General features: G+C 32.1%; 1 protein-coding gene across 2 annotated transcripts in view; it reads left to right on the top strand.

The window, feature by feature from the left end:
- Positions 1–25,208, top strand: part of shot (dystonin-like protein short stop) — a 495,344-nt gene that overhangs the window by 107,708 nt on the left and 362,428 nt on the right. For both annotated transcript variants that reach the window (XM_088229644.1, XM_088229645.1), the window contains exon 3: positions 23,359–23,420. In XM_088229644.1, the coding sequence (XP_088085770.1) occupies positions 23,359–23,420 (62 nt within the window). The remainder of the gene's footprint in view (positions 1–23,358; positions 23,421–25,208) is intronic.

Below are 25,208 nucleotides of genomic sequence, written 5' to 3'. Positions count from 1 at the left end.
AAATGACGTCACCGTGATGTCAAAAACGCCCCGAGATATGGCAGTTTTGTATCTTATTATGATTGAAAAAAATGTAAAATACTGTGGCCGTTAATTATTTTTGTAACTAACGAAAAATAGTACTTCAATTTTATTTTCATTACGTCAAAATGTCAATCTTTCAAAATTCGTAAATATCTATGGATTTAGCCAAAAAAGAATGCAAATTTTAATTGATACCTTTAGTTTCGTAATAATATTGTCATTTGAGGACCGATTTGCAAATGAAAAAAAGCATTATTTAGGTGCGTAGATTCTCGCGATCACTGTTATCAATATACTTATATCGTCTTTTTTGGGTGATCCCGTATTGGCTGGATTCGTTCCGAAGTTTCGGCTACCATTGCGGGAGCCATCTTAGGGTAAACTATGTGTTATTTGATTTTATTGAGTAAACAAACAGTATGTACACAAATATTGTCAATTTCTTTGTTTATTAGTGTAGCATACTCATGCACACACCAAAAAAAATGTTTACACAATACAATAATTTAATTGATGTTAAATATAACTAATGTAAAAGAAAAGAGATGAAAAATATGTATAAAATAATAAAGTTAATTAAATATCTGCTTCTCTCTTTATTTCTATGATTTTAGACCTAAATTTACATACATTGTCGTAAAAAATATCTGACAGACATTGGCTTGCCTGCTATTAGCTTGGAAAAAATATTTTCATTGATAAGTAGGTACCTATGTACTCGTTTATGATTGAAATCCAAAACTAAAAATTATTTATATTAAAATATTGAATTTAAGTAGGTACCCAGGTACTTGGTTATGGTTGAATTCCAAAACATAAAACAATTCATTTTCAAATATAGAATTCTTTTTGCAAATGTCAAACTCTGCGCTTCTCGCCAACAGAGGTGCACTTTATACATAAATGCGATTTTCAAGAATGTATTGAATGTCAGTTAATATTATTTTAGTATTACCAAAAATTCAGAAATAAATAAATGAAATGAAATTATAAGGAATGTAAGGAAAGAATCTGATTTGGATCCATAAATAGCGAATGTTGTTTGTAAACATTCAAAAACATTTTTATTAAACACAAAAAAAATGAAAATTTTAATATCTACGAACACGCGCAGCAAAGATCTACATTTCGCTGAAAACCACACGTAAATCGGTTAAGCCGTTAGGGAGGAGTTCAGTTACATCACACGTACAGAAGAAAAAGATAAAAGCAACAGAATACAAAACAACAAATATATCAAAACAACTGGTAAAGATAATAATTCTTAGGTATAAAATGTAATTTTAGTTGTATTCCAATTAGAGCCTAAATTGGTCACTAGGTATTTCAAAACCCTGAAAATAGCTCTTCCAACGGTAGCTGAAACGTCTGAACGAATCCAACTTACATGGGATGACCCAAAACAGACGATCCATGTGCAAAATGGCATCAAGCTAAAGTGTATGAAGTATTATATTTGAGGTGTACCACGTACACACATATTTCTACCACTGACGAACTGCAATAATTTGCTTACTAGAAAAGTTTCATATTAAAGAAATCTTGTTAAATTTGAAGCATATTCTTTGTCAGTTTCTTTCGACAAAATGCTCTTCTTTTATTTCGTTTATTCCTTACATCTAAGTTGACAGTATCCCCACACAATAATGTTTTTTTTATCGTAGTTTAATTGTTAATAAATTACCTAATGTTTATTATTTTCAATGCTAGTCACGTCCGAATACAATGCGCCACACCGCGATATAATCGTATCGTCATATACATACTCTACGAAACGAAAGTACATTCAGTTGTGCTTGAAATTTGAAGGTGCATTCGATAATAAATATTATCAATTCTTTTCTGATTAGATACACGTATAAAAGGCCGGACCATACTTTTACATACTATATAAATGTCAATACATAATTCGTAATAAATATATTGCATGGGTGGCCAAAGCGTCGACCGCGTACCTATTCCTAGTCGCCCGCCCGTTTGATGCTACCTATTTTTGAAATCACGAACTTCTTTACAAAGCAATTTTGGAATTTTCTTTGTGAAGAAAATTATCCATGATTGTGGAAATATGCGGCTTTTAATAATGACTTTCCTCCGCAAATCTACATTTTCTACAACCAATGCCATCAAAACTAAACATAGCTCTTGTTTGACATATGACCTTTTGGTAGCATGTTTACGAAAAGGTATAAGTAGCCATGATATAAATTATGACAAGCTTGCTGAAAAGATGCAATTTCATGTTTCCAGCTCGCCGTCTGATACTTCATATATAGTTAATATTTACGAATTGTTAAGCCAACAATAAGCATATTGCTTCCGTAAATAAAACGTAAATCTTGTTTACTTACTTACTATTTTTATGTTTGTGTGAAGTCATCATTGTTTGCTGTTATTGAAATAACGCGATTTTGAATTTGTATTGGTATTATCTAAGTTTATTTTAACTTATTTTTGGCTTTGAATTTTAACTTTTAATGTTAATAGTCCGCCGCTAAAAAAAAACCGAAACTACTTCTCTCGTAGTGGTTAAAACTTTGGCCACCCTTGCTATATTAGTACGATAACGTAATGTAGCTGTCAAACTTTTGGTAATTTATTTTATTTTTTTGTCACTGTACACTGAACACTTTTGAAAATTACACACATTCTTACTTATATTAAAAGATAGAGGTGGAAATCGAGATTAAGTTATTTTTGCATTGGAATAATAGTACGCTCCCCATCGCATCCGCAGAATTGAAGTCCGAGAACGGACGCAGCAGCCCCTAAAACAACGAGCGTTTTGAAGGTGCGGCGGTGGATCAGGCTAAGACACGTGCTGCGGATGCCTCAAGAGAACTTTAAGCAAAAAAAAAATTGATCGGGTTGTGGTCCTGTGGCTAGTGTCTCGGACTCACGGACCAAAGGTCTGTGGTTCGAATCCCACTCTACCCCAACTTGATTCCATTTTCTAATAGTGAGTTATTTACAACTCGTTGAAAATGGCCCTCAAAATGAAATATTTGGGTAAATCATAAATATTTCTTTTTAAAAAAAAAAAAAATTGCCTCTTCTTTACACCTGCGGGCTCTCGCCGTCCTGGAAGGTCGTCGACGACGATCTTTAAATTCATTTTCTATTGTAAATGATTGTATTTTTAACATCTTTTGTAATGGTTGTCTGAGTCTTTTGTTTAGTTTTGTCTGGTGGTTAATTGTATAATTTCAGTCCCTGGTTTTTAGTCTCGACTGTCCTTGTCTCGTTTTAGAATCTTCTGTATGATATTGTTCTGATATTCTCGTATTGTGTCCACGTTTACTACAATTTTTTCAAGTTTTAAATCTTCGTTTACAATTACATAAGTGGCTAAATTATGAATAAATTTTGGGGATTCTAGTTGAAAGAGTTTAGATATATTCGATTGTTTAGTTAGTTTAAAGAGCTCGGTTTTGTTCGGCGGAACTAGGGGAGTCGTCATCGACGTGACAGGAGGCGAGGTGATAGGGTCTCCTGGAGGCGTCTGGTGATATCCACATGCTCCACTTACGAACGAATGTGAAAAACAAAAACGAAAAGAACAGTATGGTACCCGTTCTAGATGTAGTATCTGCAATGTAGATGATGAAACATCTTAACTCATGGTATGTAAATGTGATGCTACATATTTTTCACTAAAGAAGCCGCATCCTCGGTGGACTATTTGTTTATCCTGATGATGTGAGAGCAATCGCCTCCTACCCAATAGCGCTTTACTTTAAGGATTTGGGCTTTTCAATTCACTTTTGGAAATAAATTCTCAAGCACTTGATATACTTACCACTCCACTCAGTAGATACAAATTTATTACCCATAGCTATTGCCGCTCACGCCGGCATCTTGAGAAAATTTCGCTCAGTTGTATTTAGTAACTACTTAAAACAGTAGGGAAAACCCTTCAAAATTTGCACCTACACGTACCTATGACTGTTTATGCTGAAAAAATCACATGCAAATTAATGTCTCGCCAAAATAAAATTTCGAACTTCTTCATTTGTCCGTGCCCAAATCCACCTGTGATCTGCGCCGATTCTTTTGTCCTATTCCTAATTAATTATTCGTAGCGTTATAATCATACCTGATCCGTATCGTGATCTTATATCTTAATGTTGACATTGTCCGAATTGTCACAGAGCATACAATTTGGACCGTTTCCGTCGCCCTGTCATCTTGAATCTAGTATGGGTGTAATTTGTGATTTATTGCGTCATTGTATTTTGGAATTATTAGCGATAGAATAATAAGCATTGCTTCGCGAAATCATTTTTTGTATCTAGACAAATTTCTACGTCAAAACCGAATTCAATGCGAATTTTTTAATGTAATCTGAAAACCAGGTTAACATGTAAGGCCCCTGGTCTTGCGGACTCACAAATAAGACGTCCTAGATTAGATCGCATTTTGGTTGCATTAAATTAGACCACATTTTGGTTTTATTTTTGCTTTTTACTTAATAAATGCTACAAATACACTATCCCGTCAAATAAAATCCCATAAAGCGTGTGGGAAAAAAAACACTTTTCTACGGCCGCAAGAGCGTTTGGAATATCACCCCTGGAAGAATACAATTCGAGTAGATTTTAATGAATCTAAAAATTGCGAATATTAGAACATGAACGTTTTTCAATAAAAAGTATGCATATATTTATTTCTTTCTTTCTTTCGACGGCCTACGCCTTTGACAAAGTATAAAATAATATTGAAAAACAATTATAATGAAACAAAGCACCCGAACACATAGAAAATATAGATACATGAAATAAAATCAGCAGAAAATAAGGAAATAATAAATTATAACATAGGTATGCAGATATTAAAAATAAATAAAGGGTTTAAATATAAATAGTATTGAAGTAACAGAGCCGATGTATCATAGCATAAACAGTAAAACAAGTATAACACTTAGTACATTTTTATATTTTAGAAAAGAAGTGATTAAAAAGTATTGATTTTAATTTTAATTTAGGCCTCCGTGGTGTAGTGGTCAAGACGCTTGACTCACGCACGGAAGGTTCCGGGTTCGATTCCCGGTGAGAACACAAAAATTAAAATGTGATTTTTCTCAAGCCTGGGTGCTCTGTGATGTAATTCACCACTGTAATTAGGCCTCCTGGCCTGTTGTGGTGCAAAAAAAAAATGTAAAAAAAAAAAAAATAGCATAAACAGTAAAACAAGTATAACACTTAGTACATTTTTATATTTTAGAAAAGAAGTGATTAAAAAGTATTGATTTTAATTTTAATTATATGCTATACATAAAAAATAAGCTTTTTAAATCTCACTTTTTTATTCATAATTTCAAAAAGCAAATTAAGTCAAAACGAAATCAAAATATTTAATCATGCGTTGGGCAGTTTTGGAGCCGGTTTATGCGCGAGTCTTGATTTTCTGCACAGTTATATTGATATATTTTTGTAAATGATACAAATGCAAATGTTTGTTTTTACTGAATCCTATCCACTCAGACTATTTATTTTGAGAAAATACATAGTAAATATGAACTGGATAAAATGACCGTATGTTAAATACTAGCTGTAGGATTTTTATAATGTTTTTAGCATGTAAAAACATGTAAAACTATTTTAACTAAATTTGATGAATTGAATGATGAATTTCAGTTATCGTCAACCTTCTTGCGACGATTTTTGCATTGCGTAATTTTTATGTTTCTTTATTTAAATAAAAGGCAATTGGTGCCGTTTATATATAAAGAGAAATATTCGTTCTATAAAATATCCTATACATTGTTGACACTGTTGAGCAGAAAAGGTCCGTAACTTATTTCCATTGCAAAACAAGAAAATCCAGGAATTTCGATCGTGGTTTTGCAATTTCGGTTAGCGTACTAATAAAAAAATAAAAAAAACTGATTATTTGTATCGTTAGTCGGAAGAGGTCCCGAGTCCCGCGGTCAGGCTGAAGTATCGCGAACCGCAGATAACAATACATTATGAAGTATGGAGTATGAAGTCATCGCCACCTGTGACCTGAATATATCATAGCCTTTGTGATAAAAGGTATTCTGCTTTATGTCGTTAGACTGTTTGGTAGCTCATTCTTGGAAATATGAAACATTCTTTGTCGAACAATAATATCCGCAAGTTGTATAAAATTATTCTTAACGTAAAGCACTGTAAACTATTCTGTGATTCGGTCCTACAGAAGAATACTGGATATCACACGAAGATCCGCTTTGCAAAATATAAAGTAGACCTGGGCCCCGATTACAGTGGGAAATAAATATTTATCTTCAATTTTACCTCCAAAATAAAATAAAGTTTTCTGTATGAAAAGCAGAATATGCATATAAGTTTTTCTTCTTAACGTGTTCAATTATAGGTTACCGACGAAGATACGACTCATTTTCGTACACAAATATCGGTTTTTCTTTATAGACAGTCGAAGATAACTCTGTTAACTTCCCATTTTAATCGGGGCCCTGTCCACTTAAAACTTACCCTGTTTATTTCACTGTTATAGTTGATAACTATACTCAAGGAAAACAATTATTTCTTCATAAAATTTATGTTTTTAGTAGTTATTTCTTGATAAAGCTCCTTGATAATTGAAAAAAATAATAACTTTAAGTTTTCTAAAATTAAACCAGCTAATTACTGACCACAAACCGTATGTAAATGTTTAAAAAAATATTTTTTTTAATCCCTCTTTATTTAAATTTCAATAATTCATATCATTTTAAGAATCCATACTCAATATTATAAATGCGAAATTGTGTTTGTTTGTTTACGTCTCAACGGAGCGACCGATTGACGCGATGTTTTGCATAGGAATAGCCGGGGAGATGAGAAGTGAAATAGGATACTAAAGTTTTATCAAAATCTAATAAAATAAAAATCTACAGTAACAAAAAAGATCATTTAAAATATTCATGAAAAGTAACACTAAAATATTTTGGTTTGTGGATTAAAGCTTTATAAAATGGAGTCTTATTTCAGTTTTCCTGAACATTTTTGAAAATTACAGTTGGTCTCTTCTGCCATCTGACTACCGAATTACAACCCCTTGTACAATGAGTTTTGAGGCACTGTTTTTCTCGTCATTGGTAATCATATGTTTTTTTATCTCTAGTTTCATATGTATGGCTTTTTGGTAAAAAATATTGTTTTATTTTGTAGCTATACTGTGAGAAAGACGAGAATTTTTTTATGCATTATTTCTACATTTGAATGTAATAATATTCCTAGCTGTTTCCTAATCTATTTCAGTTCTGCCTATCCGCCCTTATTTCCATCACCCTTTGCCACATTACAAGGCGGTGATAAATGCAACGCTCTCCTTGCATAATTGCTGTACCAGACACCAGAGTGGTTCTGCTTTGTTCCCAAAATATCCTGACCTTATTAGATTAGGATCGGAATGCGCCTCGCATGTGCAGTATCAATTTCATCGCCTGCACTTGTATCAAGGAGGCCTCTTCATCGCGTTTCTGGACTTCCTTTTAGAGCGATTGCATTTAGCTGCAGCATTGAGCCCCGCCGGGATCAACGAGCCGATTGTTCGCGTGGACGGGCAGAGAGGCATTCTTGGTCATTGATAATAAACAACTATTGAGTATGGTATGAATTTTATCCCTTTGAGTAAACATTGTTTCATCGCTGTGGCGCCTGGAACCATTGCTCAGTGGATAATATGTAATGTAGAGACCATATCCCTATTTCATACGAGTTCTTTTATTTATTTTTAAATAAAATATAAAGTTACAACTTGTTAACAAAAATAAATAGATATCAAAGCAAAAGTTTCACAGTCGGCTGTCTAACCAACTACGCCACGACGCCTGAAGTATATAAAACATTTTTTTTAATAAGTGCATATATATATGCATGCAAATGCGTATGCGTGCGCGCGCATACAGATAATTATAATAATTATGGTTTATTAACAAAAATAACAATTTCTTTAACTACCACATACACACTGGGTAATAGATTTCTCTGAATCAAGTCTAGTCTACCTAACTAGGTACAACCTGTTTTAAGGCAGACATTTTTATGCAAAATAAACAATAACATTACTACCTGCTAGTTAATTTATTATACAGTTATTTATTTATTTATTTATTATCATTATATTACATACACAAAATTATAATTTATGTAAAGTTGCTTTGACTGTCTAACTAGGGTTATTTACCCTGTTCTTAGACAGCCAAAAAAATATAAAAAACAGTAATCAATTTATAGAAACAGTTATAAAGATACAGGACAAAGTGAAAAACAAAGTAAAAAATGGAGTAAAAACATGGAAAAAATGTAGTAAAAACATAGTAAAATGTAATAAAAACATAGTAAAAACATAGTAAAAACATAATAAAAATGTAGTAAAAACATACTTAAAGTTATACAATATTAATTTATACCATTTATTATTTAAAATGTTTTTTAGTAAATTTTCCGATTTTTCTCTACCTAAACCCAGTATCTAATTTTGTACAAATTTATTTAATTGAATCCGGGTCATGGTTTTGCAATGTTGCAGATAGTTCAGTATTTCCTAAAATTGTATTTTAAAAATGCCATTCATGCGTATTTAACATTTAATTCCGCTTATGACACAAACTATATGTAAAATGTATAAGAATTTTTTTTTTAATTTTTCATATTTCACGTTGGAAGTGTACCTTTACATTACACACGTTTTAATATTATTATAATAAATACAATGATATTTCGCACAGTGTCTATACTGCTTTCATAAGCAAAATGGCGAATATTTGCAAAAGTCATGTTTTGAAATATCAATATGACACTTTTTAGTATTTTTCAACTTTATGAAAAAACTAAATCATTATAAGTAAAAACATAGTATGTATGACAATTGTTTTTCAGTATAAAACCTTTATGTTTACTACTCTATGTTTCTGCTTATGAATTTCTAGATCCTGTATTATTGCTTAAAAAACGTTTTTCGTACTGACTGCTTTTTATATCATAATTAATTCATATTGTAATTTTTGTCAAAAAACTGAAAAAAGTACACAATTTTAAAGACTTAATATTTTAAAATATTAAATTAAAGTGAAAGTGTAAAAATACATTTTTTATATAAAATTTCCCGTAGGGCTGAACTTCCTCATTACTCTAAAAATAAAACAAAATCATGTATACCTTTCTACATAATTCAATTATGGTTTCTAGGGTCGCGATTATGAACGCTATCTTCATCGGTACCTATCGAGACGGTATGAAGTAAAATCGATATTTATGTACAGAAATGTGTATATTTGTATGAAAAATTAAGATGTCGTCGGAGGTATTCTGTAACTTAACATGTTTAGAAAGAAAAAATATGCATATTCTATTTTTCATTCTCAAAACTTAATTTTACTTCTTAGATAAAATTGAAAATAAATATTAACTTCATATTGGACGGGCCCAGGCACCTCTACAAGAATTATCAGATTTGTTTCCGAAATCAGCGTCTGAATTATTTTGGTTAAAATTTAAAAACTATACCAATAAATTAATAAATAAATAATAATATTTAAAATGTTTGTCCATTATATTTATTTGTCTTTCCCATATTACTGTATTATGATAGTTCGTAATAATAATAATAATTAGTTTCGTTTTGTTAATTTTTATGGCTTAACTCGGGCGCCGCCTAAAAAGCCTTAATAAGTTCATGAATATTTAAACGAATGTAATTTTGAATGAATAAATAAATAATTATACGTACATGTATTTAAAATGCACTCGGTCCGTAAATTTAAAAATTAAAATAAAAACTCTTTTGTTAAACATTAATTAATGTAGGCAGACGGATGCAAATCCAAACATTAAATGTTCAACACAAGCCTAAAGAATCTACTTTCTCTAAGTGATTTATAATAATTTATAACATCAATTTGTATATTCAGTATCTTAATATATTGGTTCATTCTTCATTCATTATAAGACTTACATTTCTTTAAAATCAATGGGCAGGATCAGGAACTGAACTAGAAACGAAAATCGAAATGTCATTGCAAAGAAATTTTGGATTTGCATCCGTCTGCCTCTGGGGTACAGATATTCATATTGAATTGCTTACAGACCTAAATTTCTTGCAACAGAGAAGGAAAACATTTTCGACTCGAGTAAATGGATCTCTGGGCATTTACAGGGCTTATAACCAGTCATTGGCTGGTTTGAGTGGCCACTTCACACAGTACTCTTCAATCCGTCGACTTTGATGAAACTTTTATTACAGGCTCCTTTTTCTGCCGTTTTTAAGGCGCGTAAAAAAAATGTTGCATACTTTGTTTAATGATTTGTTTTGAATTTTATAAAATATTCGCCGTTTAAATTCCATATCGCCCTTTCACGAAATTCCTTTCAGTGAAATGCGGAAAATCGTGTCGCATTTATCACAGCCATTTCGTTAAGCGATTTTTAAACTAGCTCGCTGGAAGGAGGGAAGCCCTTGGCGTGTTTAGAAACTTTGTAAATAAGCTTTGTTGATAAGGTCAGTCCGGCTGTCAGTGTATTACATTTAGAACCCTCCTTTATTTATATAATACAGTGCGTCATCTTAGCCAAAAATGCGCTTTCTTTCACCGCATAATCCTACTTTACTTTAGGTAAACTATTCGCCATTCTAATATCCTACAAAGCAAGTTTTTTTTATTTATTTTTTATTCAGATAACAAATAAAAATACAATATTACAACTAAATTTTTTTTTTACATTAATTAAATACATATTTATATTGACGTTTTTTTCAAAAATTTTGTATGGTTGTAGTTTGGTTTTTAGTTTAACAACAAACATGTAATGGAAGTACTTAAGGCCGTTGTATTGCTGTGATATGTAGCTAACTTCGTGCCCAATAATCATATAATTGTTTTTCTGTGTGTGGGCGATTCTATTAAATTATTATTCTAAGAGTAAAACCCTCTAAATGTCAAAAATTAAAGTTATAATTGAAGTTTTATGCCATTTTATCTTAGTCCTTTAAATCTTCCAAAGATTAGTTTCAAATTTATCATGCATAAATTATACACTCATATATTTAAAAAAAATTAATTATTTTCTAGTAAAAACCATTCATTTCACAATGTTTTGAGTATGTCAAAATGTTTGCAGACAGGCTGGATTTCCACCCTTAGGAGTTATTTAGATCTAAATTTGTTGCAACAGAGTTGGATTTATTTTTTAAAGAGATGTGGAAGTCTAGGCATTTACAGGGCTTATGACCTGCCATTGGCTGGTTTATGTGGCCACTTTACACACTTTGTAACGTTCTTATTCGATAAGATCGGAAGTTTATTCCGAAACCTATACCGTATCAATAAACAAAATATAAACGAATGCTGCTGATATCTTTCTGCCGCGTCTTTCGTTCTTATTCGATAAGAACGTAAGTTTATTCCGAAATCTATACCGTATCAATAAACAAAATATAAACGAATGCTGCCAATATCTTTCTGCCGCGTCTTTCGTTCTTATTCGATGAGAACCCCGAAATCTATACCGTATCTATGCACAAAATATAAACGAATGCTTTCGATATCTATCTGCCGCGTCTTTCGTTCTTATTCGGTAAGAACGGAAGTTTATCCCGAAATCTATATCGTATCAATAAACAAAATATAAACGAATGCTGCCGATATATATCTGCCGCGTCTTCCGTTCTTATTCGATGAGAACCCCGAAATCTATACCGTATCAATAAACAAAATATAAACGAATGCTGCCGATATCGTTTTGCCTCGTTTTTCGTTCTTATTCGATAAGAACGGAAGTTTATCCCGAAATCTATACCGTATCAATAAACAAAATATAAACGAATGCTGCCGATATCTTTCTGCCGCGTCTTTCGTTCTTATTCGATAGGAATTGAAGTTTTTCATTGTCTCTTTGCCGAATCAATAAACAATAAATAAAAAATGAACAAACGTGCTTGAAATTACTTTCAGTTTTTGCTGATTAGTTTCATACAATTGTATTAATTAAGAAAAGCTTACAATAACTATTAAACTGTGTAGTGTAAACAAGACGATAAAAGATCATTGTCATTGGCCATTCTAAAAGTGACCTGATCGCCAGTTGCGTATACTGTCCCTGTCCTCTGGCGTAGGGACTCCATATATGGACGCCCAGGCCCGCCTAAGTACATTAACTAACGACTCGACAAAGGACTCTCGTGATTCATAACTGAACCAATTGGTCGAGACAGGGGGCGCCGCACTTCCATTACTGCATTTGACAAGTCTGAATAATTTTAATCTTTTCAACACTCGGTATTCGTGACAATTTAATCGAAATGCATTTTTATGATTGAAAACATAATTCGCGATTATTCGTCGGCCTTAAAGTTTTGTATAGATAAATACGAGCAGTACGTAATAATCAATGAGGTTAACGGAGTTGTAATAAATTAATTTTATATTGAGTAAAATCGAAATTTCTGTACAAAAATGTGCATATTTGGTTACAAATCTGGGTAACCTGTAATTTATTTGTAATATCGAACAAAATTTTAAAAAAATATATGTAAAAACGTTCATGACTAAATATTAACAAACAAATGAAGAAGAACAATGAAAAATACACAAATAATTTAAAAATACTAAAAAATGGTTTAAAACAAATTACTATACATAATGTTATAATAAACATATTACAACGTTTTTTTTTTAAATTTATTTATTTATGTTTTACATAAAATATTACTTTTTTTTTTTTTTAAAAACATTTTTTTATTATTTTTTTTTACAAGACTCACCAAGCCAATTTACACAAATATATAATAAAATGAGGATTGATTTAATATGATAATAGAAAAGGGAGTAAAAGCTTAAATAACTAGAAATGGCTATGTTAAAATAAGGGAAAATAAGCATTAAGATTTTTCCTGTAAAATGTCTATTATATCACATTTACCCTTAGACTGCTAAGAAGTTTGTCAAGAATCTAATCAGAAATGCTATTATTTATAAATTTTAAAAATATTCCATCGAATACGTCGTTTCCCAAACACACTACTGTTTTAAATGTTATGAGCAATTCCTAGAAAAATGTTTCATTTCATATATTTCTAATTCACGCCCAATGGAGTGAGCAAGATAGACAATATTTGACGTTCGCATCACATTCTCGTGCAGCGGTTGTAAACCCTTTCTTATTTGAAATCAAAACTTCGTAAAAGAAGCAAAAAATCGTGCAGCAATCTCAAGGCGCATTGTTTTATTAGTTATTATTGAAACGACAAAATTGTGATAGTTTTTTTGTTGATTGCGGGGCAAAGTGCCCTGTTATATATTATCAAACCTACCACTTCCATGCGTGCCAAGCAAAATTGGAATAAAACATGCCGGGAAATTTGTTGCAACCGAGGGGGAAAACATTATTGACAAGGCAGTATTAATTTTTATTTTTTTTATTCCAGTAAAATGGCTATATAGTGCAGAGCCAATTCTACCATATAAACATGAACATAATTATAAATATAAACAAACATATAACAATAAACATAAATATAAATATAAACATAAAATAAAATTTTATATTGCAGCACTTATGGTGGTCTTATCATATCGCGCCATCGCTCTAACAACGGTGAATGGATCTACCCTGCAGTGGCTTGGATAATTTCGTTATTAGAGTTTTTCAGGCGTTCCCATAGGCTCCAGGCTCTTTGGCGAAGTAGCGCAGCGAAGGTGTTTATTCGTCCAGCTGTAAACATTTCAGAGGCACTGCAGTACCTAGGCAATCCGAATAATTGTCTGTATGAGTTGTTGTACGTGACCCTTAATTTATTCCACGCTCCTTGCGTATAGTTGTTCCGCAGTTCCGCTGTATACATTCTGTATTGAATTCTGGGCCTTAACAGGCCATATAATTGTAAACATTATAAGTTTTTTTATTGCAAAAAAATACGTTTTATTTCCCTGATCGTCTTTCTTTTCTCCGCTTTCCTTGTTTTGTCTAAATTAGCCGAAGTATTTTTGGCGCTAATTTCAAATGCACTTTGCGACGTAGGGTTAAGTTATTAGCGACGCATTTCGCGAGCGGTTGCACGCATCTTAATGCGCGTTAACCGCCCTGCCACATTACTCAAATGCAAATACTTTATGCGAGCCTCGGAGCATTTGTTTTGTCCTGTTTGGTCTTGGGTCATCAGCGCGTATTGCCACTAAAACTTGGCGGAATGAATATTTATATCCAGCTCTCTTTCGCGAGTGTTTCATAGTATAGATATGTATGTACATTAGAGTGGGCCGATGATGTATGAAGTTTTTTTTTTTAGATATCAAAGTGAAAGGGGTCTATATAGTTGTCTTTTGGATCGCATTGAACGTAAAAATTATTAAAAAAAATATTCCATTCTACTTTTGGCCCTCAACAGAAGTTTGAAGTTTATAACTGTCTGAACATTTTTTAATTATCTATATTGTTAATTTTTTTTTTGTTTGTATAGATATAACTTAATCACATGACAAATTCGAACACGTTTTAAAACTACCGAAATGCAAAAAATTTACACTCCGCGGAACTGATTCCGTTGAGCGCCTGACTAAAATTGACGAAAACAATGGCGCATTAAAACAATGCTACCCATTTATTACAAAACAAAGTGCAACTCACGCTCTTGGATGCTTATATAAGAAGATTTAATACAGATTATACAATTTAATTAGACTGATTTTCTTACTTAAATACGAAATGACAGCCAGTTTAGGGCAAAAAAAAATATTTTTTCGAAAACTCCAAGCTCTGGTTGAGGGCCAAAAGTAGTATCAAATATTTTTTTATGTATTTTTTGCATCCCGAGTAATTCAAAAGGCAACTTTTTAGACCCCTTTCATTTCGAAATTCGGAAAAAAAAATGTACATCCTTCGGCCAAACCGCTTTGTTTTCTCGCGACTTCGATATATTCCAATTGAACGTAGTTATGCAGAAAGCAGCCAGTCCACAACTTAAAAAAAAAGCGATATTGATGTTTTCGGGTGCAGTAAGGTCAACTCTATGTTTTGCTAAAAACTGCCAGACCGCTTTCATTAAAAAAACTGTAATAATCACCTTTTGAAAATGGTGTCTATCTCAAAAACGGCATTTCTCAATTTGCAGAAAACACCTACAAAACTAGAAAAATCTAACGGTACTTTAAAAATCAACAAAACTGGATAAATGCATCATTGAATTCTTGTTTGTTTTATAAAAAAAAACGTATGCATTTATCTTTTCTTCTTCTTCTTTCTGTGCCATATCAGGTCTCCCCGACGTTGGCGATCACTCTAGTGTAGGTTTCTCTCGGTAGTGACTTAATTAATTAATTAATTATGGATAACTTATATAGCGCCATTTTCGTAATAAAATACCTCAAGGGCGCTTTACATGGTGATTCTATTGTTAAGTTAATTTAATTGAAGCTTTTAAATTTGTAATTTAATTAAAATAATTTATTTTGTTGTCACGTGCTACGGATTTATTCAAATGATTTAGAGAACAAGTGGGTTTTAAGTTTTTTCCGAAACCGACTTCCGACTTCCTGGGAATAAGTACCGGAGTGGTTTCCCGTTGCCTTCTCCGGGGAATTTTCTGTCAGGGTTAGCTACCCTTAGCTGGATGCTCCCAGTTTTGTGGCGCTAAGAACTCGCCATTACCCTCCCATTATCTGCCATGACCCATACCTACGTAAGCACAGAGGGGATCACAGGCCCGGGGTTCGCGGCGAGGACGCTAATGAGTCGGGCGGTTGGTAGTGCTGTTGGTGTTATGCAGCGAGATGTTACACGACATTTTATAGACATAAACTTCCCAGCAAAGCATATGCCATCGTGATTCTACCAACCTTCGAACCCCGATTCGATTTATCGTTTATCATTAATTTGTTAAAGTCAAAAATATTCCAACTGTTGTGTAGATTCGATTATACACCCTTTTCACAAAAGTACTACTAATAATAATAATATTTAACATATTACAACAGAGATGAAGAACATTTAAGAGAAGGTAATTTAGAAGTCTAGGCATCTACAGGACTTATGACCTGTCAATGGCTGGTTTAAGTGGCCACTTTACACACTGTGTAACATTCACCATTGTGCCTATATTTGAACATTTATATTCCTTCAATTCTTTCATCTGTTGATGTTTGTGAAGTTAAAGAGCTGAAACCTTTATTTATGCGGGTGAGATTCATCTAATTAAATTATTTCACCTACATACTAGGCAACGCCTGAAAATGTTATTTTTTCAATTTCTATACTTCTTCATGGACCAGGTAATTTATCAACAGTATTTTGAGTTTGTCCAAATTTTTGTAGACAAGGACTGGATTCAACTCCCTGGGGAGCTGTTTATATTAACATATTACAACAGAGATGAAGAACATTTAAGAGATAATAATATTTGTCTGATTTATATAGCGCCATTTTTGTAAAAAATCACCTCAAGGGCGCTTTACAATTGTATATCTAAACTTAAATTCTAACTAAACTTAAGTGATACATTTTTTTTCCAGATTTAAAATTGAGGGTATGATAGTTTAAAGAAGTGGGATTTTAGTTGGGATCTGAACTGACTGGGACTGTCGATGATTCGTAAGTTTGAAGGCAATTGGTTCCAGGCAGAGGGGCCGGCGGCGGCAATCTCTTTCTCATTATATCTCAGTTTCACTTTTCTATGGCTGTCTGCTTTCTGCATAACTGCGTTCAATTTACGCTAGCGCTTATGAAAGATAATAAAATTGCTAATGAAACAGGTAATCTCGATACATCTCAACCGGAACGAATTGATTATTAATACGCGCGAAAGATATTCATTATTATTCATTTATTTTCCGTACCGATAATGCATCGGCCACTGCATTGGTACAACTCGACCAAGAAGAAGTTTAAAACCAACTAGTCCAAGAAGAAGTTTAAAAATTGGATTTTTTTTTCCGGCGTTGTCTAATATGTGAAATAATTCGATCTAATGAATCTCTAACAACAATAAGGTTTCATCTTTTTGACTTCACTAAAATCAACAGATGAAAGAATCGAATCAAAATGGATGTTCAAACATAGGGAAAATGGTGAATGTCACACTGTGTGTAAAGTGGTCACTTAAACCGTATCTTTTACGGAATATTTTCTTTTTTATGTTACACAAAAATATTATAACTGTCCATTATTTATTATAGGAGCAAAAATTCATTAACATTTACTTGTATACCCACGAACAGGCCATGCCTTTGTTTACTATTTTTACTATTAATATGTATTTCATTGCCATGTAATTATGCTTTATTTTTTTGATACTTTGTTTTATCACTTATTTTTATTGTAAATAAATAAAAAATAATAATAAAACCAGCCAAATGCCTGAACTTCCATATTCCCTTCCCTAAAATGTTCTCTATCTCTGTTGTAATTTCTTAACGCACGCGGCTGCACACTCCAGAAGCTCAATCACAAATAACTTTCGACGTGCTTAAAAACATGCTAAGCATTTGAGCGATCACAATGAACAATAATGAACATGCTTAAGTTATCGCAGTCATAAGTCAACGCGTGTGTAATCTCTAAGTCAAAGCTCGTGTCGGCTTGTTTTTTTGTTTTCCTCGTAAATAAATACAGTTCACTGGCGAAAAATCGGCGTTCACTATAAAAAATAATACAATGTATTGCATTTGCAAAATAGTAAGGAGTATCTAATACAAAAAAGTGAAAATTAAATTACAATTACTACGGCGACTGCTTTTCTTGACATTTGGCTTGCCAACCGCCGGCTAAATGCAATGAATAGCATGATAGTAATTAATAAATAAATAAAAATAGCAGTTTCGGAATATTTTCTATATGTACACCGGTGAAATTCAAATATGTGATTGCGCAGCAGGATTATGCGTCAAGAAACGTAAATATTTTGACATTTAATATTAGGTGTTCAGTGTTCACGGATGTTCCATTGTGATCGCGAAAACGATAAACAACCTTGTTGAGAAATTGTTATCACCTCGCTTATTAGCATGTCGATAGTTATTTGTGATTGAGCTCCAGATCCCATTTCGAAAAGGAAGAAGAACGTAGTAATGTAATCAAAACAAACAACGACACAACCCAATAGGAAATATCAGAAGAATTCAATATTTCAGAATCAGAAATCTCTACCTTTCGTTACAAATACGAGAGTTACTAGATATTCCACCCTGATGCTGCAAAAAAAATAATAATAAATACAACCTTCTGTCAAAGAGAATTGACCTACTACTCGGTTAAAGTGTACGATCTACTTCCATTATCCATAAGGACAATTAGTAAGCTCTCAAAATATATAATTGCTATTAAGAAATGGATAGTGGGGGTGGGTTGCGCACAGATCGATGAGTGGATCAAGCCAAATATGTAAAATGTATGCACTGTTTATGAATTTTATTAATTAGTCTATATAAAGTGGTTATGTTTTTTATGAATATTTTTGTTTTTTATTGTTTATTATGTTAATTATAATTAGGTTAATTGGTTTAATTACGTTTTTTTTATTGTTATCATTTTGTTAACTTTGTTAAATAGCTAATCTTAGGCATGTTACACATTTTGTAAAATGTTATTTCCTGCACGGGACACCCCAGTGAGGGAACATTATTCTGTAAAAAAAAGAATACAAACAATGTAAAAGTATAAATAAATAAATAAATTCGCCCGATAAGACTTACGACAGTGTACTCCTGGGGGCGCGTTATTTGTGGAGGGGGAATCTTTCTGTTTCATGTTTACTTGTAGTCTTGGCCGAAGTCTGATGATGGCGGTTCCAGGAATCCCAACATGTGGTGTTTATTGACGGGCGAAACGGCGTCGTAAAGTGGCAGACCCATGGCAGACGTTTATGGGGTCATCGTATCGTGGCGATAAACGAGAAATGCGCTCATAAACACCGTAATTGCAAACACTTTCATTTTTACATCATTTTATTGATGTGAGAATGCTCCGTGTCCGGGCGGATCAGGAATACAGTCCCGCATGTGAAATAGAACCGGAACTAGTGCATTGGTAGGTTACAGGATATTACGGATGAAGGACGAAAAATTAAGTTTTGGGACATAACGTTTTTAATATAAAGTTTATATTTGAAGCACTAACTTTGTGGTTATTCATTATAATAAAATAAATAAATCTTAAAAAAGCGATTCATAATAAGAAAACAATAATTAATAACCAAATAAACAATATTTCTTTTAGTCCTCTCCTGTCTTACTTCGAAAATAATTTTATCAAATGACCATCCTTGTAGGGAAAAAAAACCACTTGATTTATTGGGTCCACATATAGTATTTAGTGAACATGATAGAAATAAAAAAACGAATCAATTCATTAGTTACGCAAACCTTAAAGAAGAAGCTTGTTTGCTTTGAAACCGGTCGGTGAAAAATAAAAATTAGTGGTTAAAAACAAAGTTGTTTTATTTATTTTATTAAGAGGTTTTTGAACCTCTTGGACATTAAAACAAATTATTTATATAAAGGAAATAAATAAAACAACTTTATTTTTAACAACAATATTTTGAGTTTGTCCGATTTCTTGTAGACAACGACTGGATTCAACTCTTTGGGGAGCTGGGTACGTATTCTGATGGGAAGTTAAAGTTTATCTTCAATTTTATCTGCAAAGTAAAATAAAGTTTTATGTATGAAAATAGAATATGTTTGATTTTTTTTTTTCTAAACATGTTCAATTACTGGTTACCGACGAAGATATGTTGAATTTTCATATAAAGATACACACTTTCGTACATAAATATCGATACCAGTTTATACCGTCTCTGTATATACCGACGAAGATGGCCGATCATAATCGCGGCCCAGTTAATATAAACATATTACACCATAGACGAAGAACATTTTAGAGAAGGTAATATAGAAGTTTAGTCTAATCTAGTCTGGTAAAGTGTCCACTTAAACCAGCCAATGCCAGGTCATAAGCCCTGTTAGACCCTGTAGGTTAGGTATATAACCTTCTCTAAAATGTTCTTCGTCTCTGTTGTAATATGTTTGTTTTTAACCACGATTTCTTTTCCGTCGATGAATCGAGGCGGATTATTTTTATAAATGACAATTTATCTAAACAATTATCTAACTCTCTACCATCAAACATTAAACCTGCATTCTGCACAACTAATAATATAAGAACATTGTTAAAAAATCACAAAGGCAAAGTCCATAAATATAAATAATCTGGCATATATCAATTATATTCTAACGATTGCGATTCAATATACATTGGAAAAACTAAAAGACACTTTAATATTAGAGTTAAAGAACACTTAAGGTGCTTAAATAATAATATTTTTTCCGAATCCGCAAACCATCTCAATAATCACAATGTCAATACACTGGATTAAAAGTTCTTCATATTAAAAATAAAATAATAAAATTGAACAACTTGGAAATTTTAGTAATAAAAAAACGATTCATAATAAGAAAAAAAAGGCTTGCCTAATGTAAATAGCCCCTACTGTTTTATATAATCTCAAATGGTTTACAGTAATATGAATATATCGCTTTATTTCTAGTATTGAATTGACGTCCAACCTTTATCTCCTGTATGCATTTTTTCTTTGTGTGCAATTATCTTCGAAAGTAGAGCATTTATCTCAAATTTTACTAAACAGAAATGTAGATCATGTGAACTGCCGTTAATGGTATTGATCGCGCCAATAGGCAGAAGCTGAGGACTCTCCAGTTACTGGTTCGCGGATCCGCGTTATTTTTTACATTGTTTGTCACCGAACCTTAATAGAAATGAATGCAATCACCTACCTTGTACTGGGGTTCTAGCACCTTATTGTTCTGAACTTCTTTCGCCGCAGGCAGGGTCAGATCCTATGTTCAGGAAAGGCATTGGTCGGTTTTTGATTTTAATATTCGATAACAGACACAGTGAATCATAGATCGCTAAACCGAATTATTTGCGATCGCGCTGGAATTATGAAAACACGTGTTCATTCGGTGACAGTTCGGTTGTTATTCTGGGGCCGGAGACAATATTGGTCGCCACCGTAGGAATGGCAACATTTTTACCAGGGTCCAGTAGGTAGCACATAAATCTAAATAATAGTAAATGTGCTATATACAAACATATAGTAAGTGTGGCTAAACCAGGTATCGTGATTTGTTATCGCTATATTTCCAATATTTAAGTATTTGTATATGTCCTGGCTGATAAGGAATACAGTTGTGTTTAAAATGGAGAGGGGGGAATAGGACCTTGGACTTGTGCGTTTGACTCGATTGCCACTCTCAAGTGATAATTCTGTTAAAGGAAATCGAGCGGAGATAAGTCCGCCTCGTAGCGTAGTGGTAAATATTATGTTGTGTTAGAAATCTTATATTTTATTTAATTGTAGTAGTAATTTAACGTAATGTTATAGGGTCAAAGCCCCAGTAAATGACCACCCCCCAGTAAATGACCATTGGTTAATAAAACACAATATAATAAGAATTGCTACATGTGTCCAGTCAAAAAAACTTTTAACACTAGAAACTATGACAAAAGCAGTAGGCGGACACATCTTTTGGTGAGAAACAAATCTATCAGTTTTTAACTGTGAGTTGTCAAAAGGTAATACTGCGTCTTCCCGTTATTGTTCTGAGATTGATAGTATTTTTATAAGGAAAGGTGCGGTAAGTGTTTTATTTGATGCTATTTCTTATGCAATTCTTTGAATATATCCATATTCTAATGTATTAGGGTGTTTTATAATGTTATGATGTAACTAAATCTGAGTATTATTTTTACTGGGGTAGTAGTGGTCATTCACTGGTGATTCTACTATTTTTTTAGAGTAATATTAATTATAATTGTAATACTCGTATTTCAATAAAAAAGTAAAAGTACTTAGAAATTTATACCTTTAATGTGGATTTTACTGCAAGCTGAACCTTAAACGGTCATTTATTGATGCTTTGACCTTAATAGTAATGTTATAATGTCCAAGGAAACATGTTAAAAATACAATTTTGAATAGTACAAAATATGTATACTTATTTTTCTCGTCACCTTCTTAGCTAGTCCGCTCCGCGAATTCGTTAGTATTTATACCTTTCCTAGTAGTTGGTGCATTGCCCTTCAGAAGCGCACCCATGTTCTATATCTACACATGCTGATAAAAATACGAGTATATCTCGGGCGCTGCGCTATCCACACTGCGTTTGCGACCGCGAACGTAAGTGCGAAACTAATCTGGGCCGCGATTATGAACGGCTATCTTTGTCGGTATATACTGAGACGGCATAAATTAATATCGATATTTATGTGCGAAAGTGTAAATACTTGTATGAATATTCAAAGTATCTTCGTCGGTAACCGGTAATTGAACATGATTTTAAAAAAATTTCAACATTTTCTATTTTTCATTTTTCTTATTTTTCCTCATATTTCTTTTTTACTGTATGTAAATGTTTGATATTAATTTTTATTATGATTTGTTTTGATTTATTTGTATTATACAGGGTGTTCTTTAAACCCTGTCACATCCAAAACCACGATGATCAGTATGGGCAAGAAGACATATTGGCATATTTCAAAAAATATTTAGAACGAAGAAAATTTGTAAAAACAAAATATTAAAAAGAACAAATGGTTGCTTACTTCTGCAGGGGAGAAGCGAGGGGGTGCGGCCGCGTAGTTTACGGTGTGTCAGACTCCCCCCTCCTCGTTTCTCCCCTGCAGAAGTTTTAAAATTTTTAATAATATGACTTTAAAAGAAAATTTTAATAATATGACTTAGGCTGCAATGAACTTTCATCAAAATATTTATAACTTTCATCAAAATATTTCTAACCAATTTTAATTTTCTTTTTTTAAAATTATATACGTACGCTGATTTGTTTCCATTTAAATCTGTATTTTTATGACGGTTAAATCACAACATATTGGCGTTGAGTATTCTACATAAAACAGTGGAAAAGGTCAAGGTATTTGAAAAATTAATTAATTTACGACAAATGCTGTTTAAACTGCCGCCGTAAATACGATTTTATTGTTTACAGTATATTGAACATAATTGACATTTGGAAATCGTGCAGTTTTTTTGTTTTATATTATAGACACACTCATTCCACATTTTAGGCGTATAACAAGTTACACTTTTTTTTCACAAGGAACTTATAGGCTGTAAAATTTAGGATGACGACTGTCCTTTGTTTGTTCAACAAGATTATCCGTTTTTCATTAATAATTTTGACCGTACACTGTAGCTTAATTAAATACTCGTATATTAGTACATAATTTAAATTTACTCTTACCATTACAAAATACTTCCTTCCCGATTTTTAATTGATTTTTTAAACATTCTTTTCTAATTTATTTCATGTTTTTGTTACAGACGAAAGAGATGCCATCCAGAAAAAGACCTTCACAAAATGGGTGAACAAACATCTTAAAAAGGTAAACACATTTTATTTATCCCTTTAATATTATTTTATTTTTCCTGTTAAATCTCCATATGTGTTTATTAATTATTTTGTATTTTATTTTATTCAAATAAACGGCACCTGTCTTTTAAATGACATTTAAAAATAACAGTAAATCAACAAGTTTTAAGTACTCAAGTGTGAAAAATAATAATATACATATTACTTCAACATATGTTTGATAATTTGGATTCAAAGCATAATATAATATAATAGCATAAGGAAATGAGGTAAATAGGCATAAGTCACTATTAACTGGGTATGGGAGCTATTTAAAGACTCTTAACGATTTAATTCTTTAGCATACGATTTTGGGTGCTATCGTTGAATAAACTTTTAATAATTTAAATTTGTGAACCACTGAGCGCTTTCGCCCTAAGGGTCATTCTCAGAATGGTTCATATTTATTGCCTTTGGATTTTCAATGACTAAGTTCTGTTAACTTAACTTAACTTAGAGGGTAAAACTTGGGACTCACCTTTTGCCGTTTTGAAGTCAAAAATGCTGAAATTATCGAAATAGCTATTTTTTAACGTGATTTTTTTTTAAAGTTGAAATAAAAACCCTTGTCCGGTTTTTTTATGCAAAAAACAGCAAATATCCAGAAATGTTTTTTTAATATGTACCATTATTATAAAAAAAAAATTAATTTCACATTGAAAGTTCTTTGTGGGTTGAAATTATCTTATTTGGTTCAAAAGTTCCGATGTTTTGGAAATCGCACAATCACAAAATCTTATTTCCTGAACATTTTGTTCAATGTGACTGCCGTGGTTTATCCTTTAAAGTACATAATTTACGTTAAGTTATTTTATGTAATTTAATTATGTATTTTTTTTGTTCTTCTTTACATACTTTTCAATACGTTATGGTATTAATAATTCTATTTTATATGAAAAAATGTATATTGTATTTATTACATTACTATTTACGCCACAAGTCAACACGGGACTCTAGTCCTTTGGACTTGGGACTCGTCCACGTTTGTGTAAATAAATTAATGATTTAAAATTAATAAAAATTTAAACAGGATGTCAATAACAACTACATAAAAAAAAAGTTGTCCCTAGCTGTTTAATTGGTACTTCGAATATCAGAATTAAAAAATGAGTTTTGCCATGACATCTTTAAATTTTGTTTTATTTTAGTATAAAACAAACATTTCTTTTTGTTTTTTTGTTTCGTGCTCTTCCCTATCAGAGTTTAGCGACCACCTATTAGAAAATCTTTGTTTCATCTAACAAAATACTTATTTTATTCCGTTTTCCAGTTTTTATTGCTGAAATTGATTGCTTTTCTGATGATCTTTTTATTAAGGAACATCGTTTCCATGTATATCTAAACTTTTTCTCCATGCGTGCAATCATAAATTAAAATATTTTACGATTAGTAAATATGTTTTTTTTTTCATCGAAAATATGTCTGCTGAAGTTGGAAAGCTTTTCTAGTATGCGCAATAAGTTTTTCTGCTATGACCGCGACACGGTTCAAATCCTTAGTACTTAACGTTACACATATATCTACACCAATTATATCAACCATAATGATGGACGCTGTAACGCGATCTGAAACGTCGGTAAATAGTACGCACGGCATAATAACCCAGAAAAACTTATTGTACATCTGAACGGCCGTGAAAATCTAAGTAGTTTAATATTTCCTAGTATGTAGCTACAAATAATTGGGTTAGTTTTATATAGTTGATGATAGGAGGCGGAAATCCTAAACATAGTTATTCCTGGATACTTATTCATCAATTTCT

Source organism: Micrasema longulum, unplaced genomic scaffold, assembly GCF_059751315.1.
Source record: "Micrasema longulum isolate JH-2025_06_02 unplaced genomic scaffold, ASM5975131v1 h1tg000691l, whole genome shotgun sequence".
Taxonomy (NCBI): domain Eukaryota; kingdom Metazoa; phylum Arthropoda; class Insecta; order Trichoptera; family Brachycentridae; genus Micrasema; species Micrasema longulum.
Note: the sequence above shows the minus strand (reverse complement) of the source record. Positions and strands in the feature narration are given on the sequence as shown.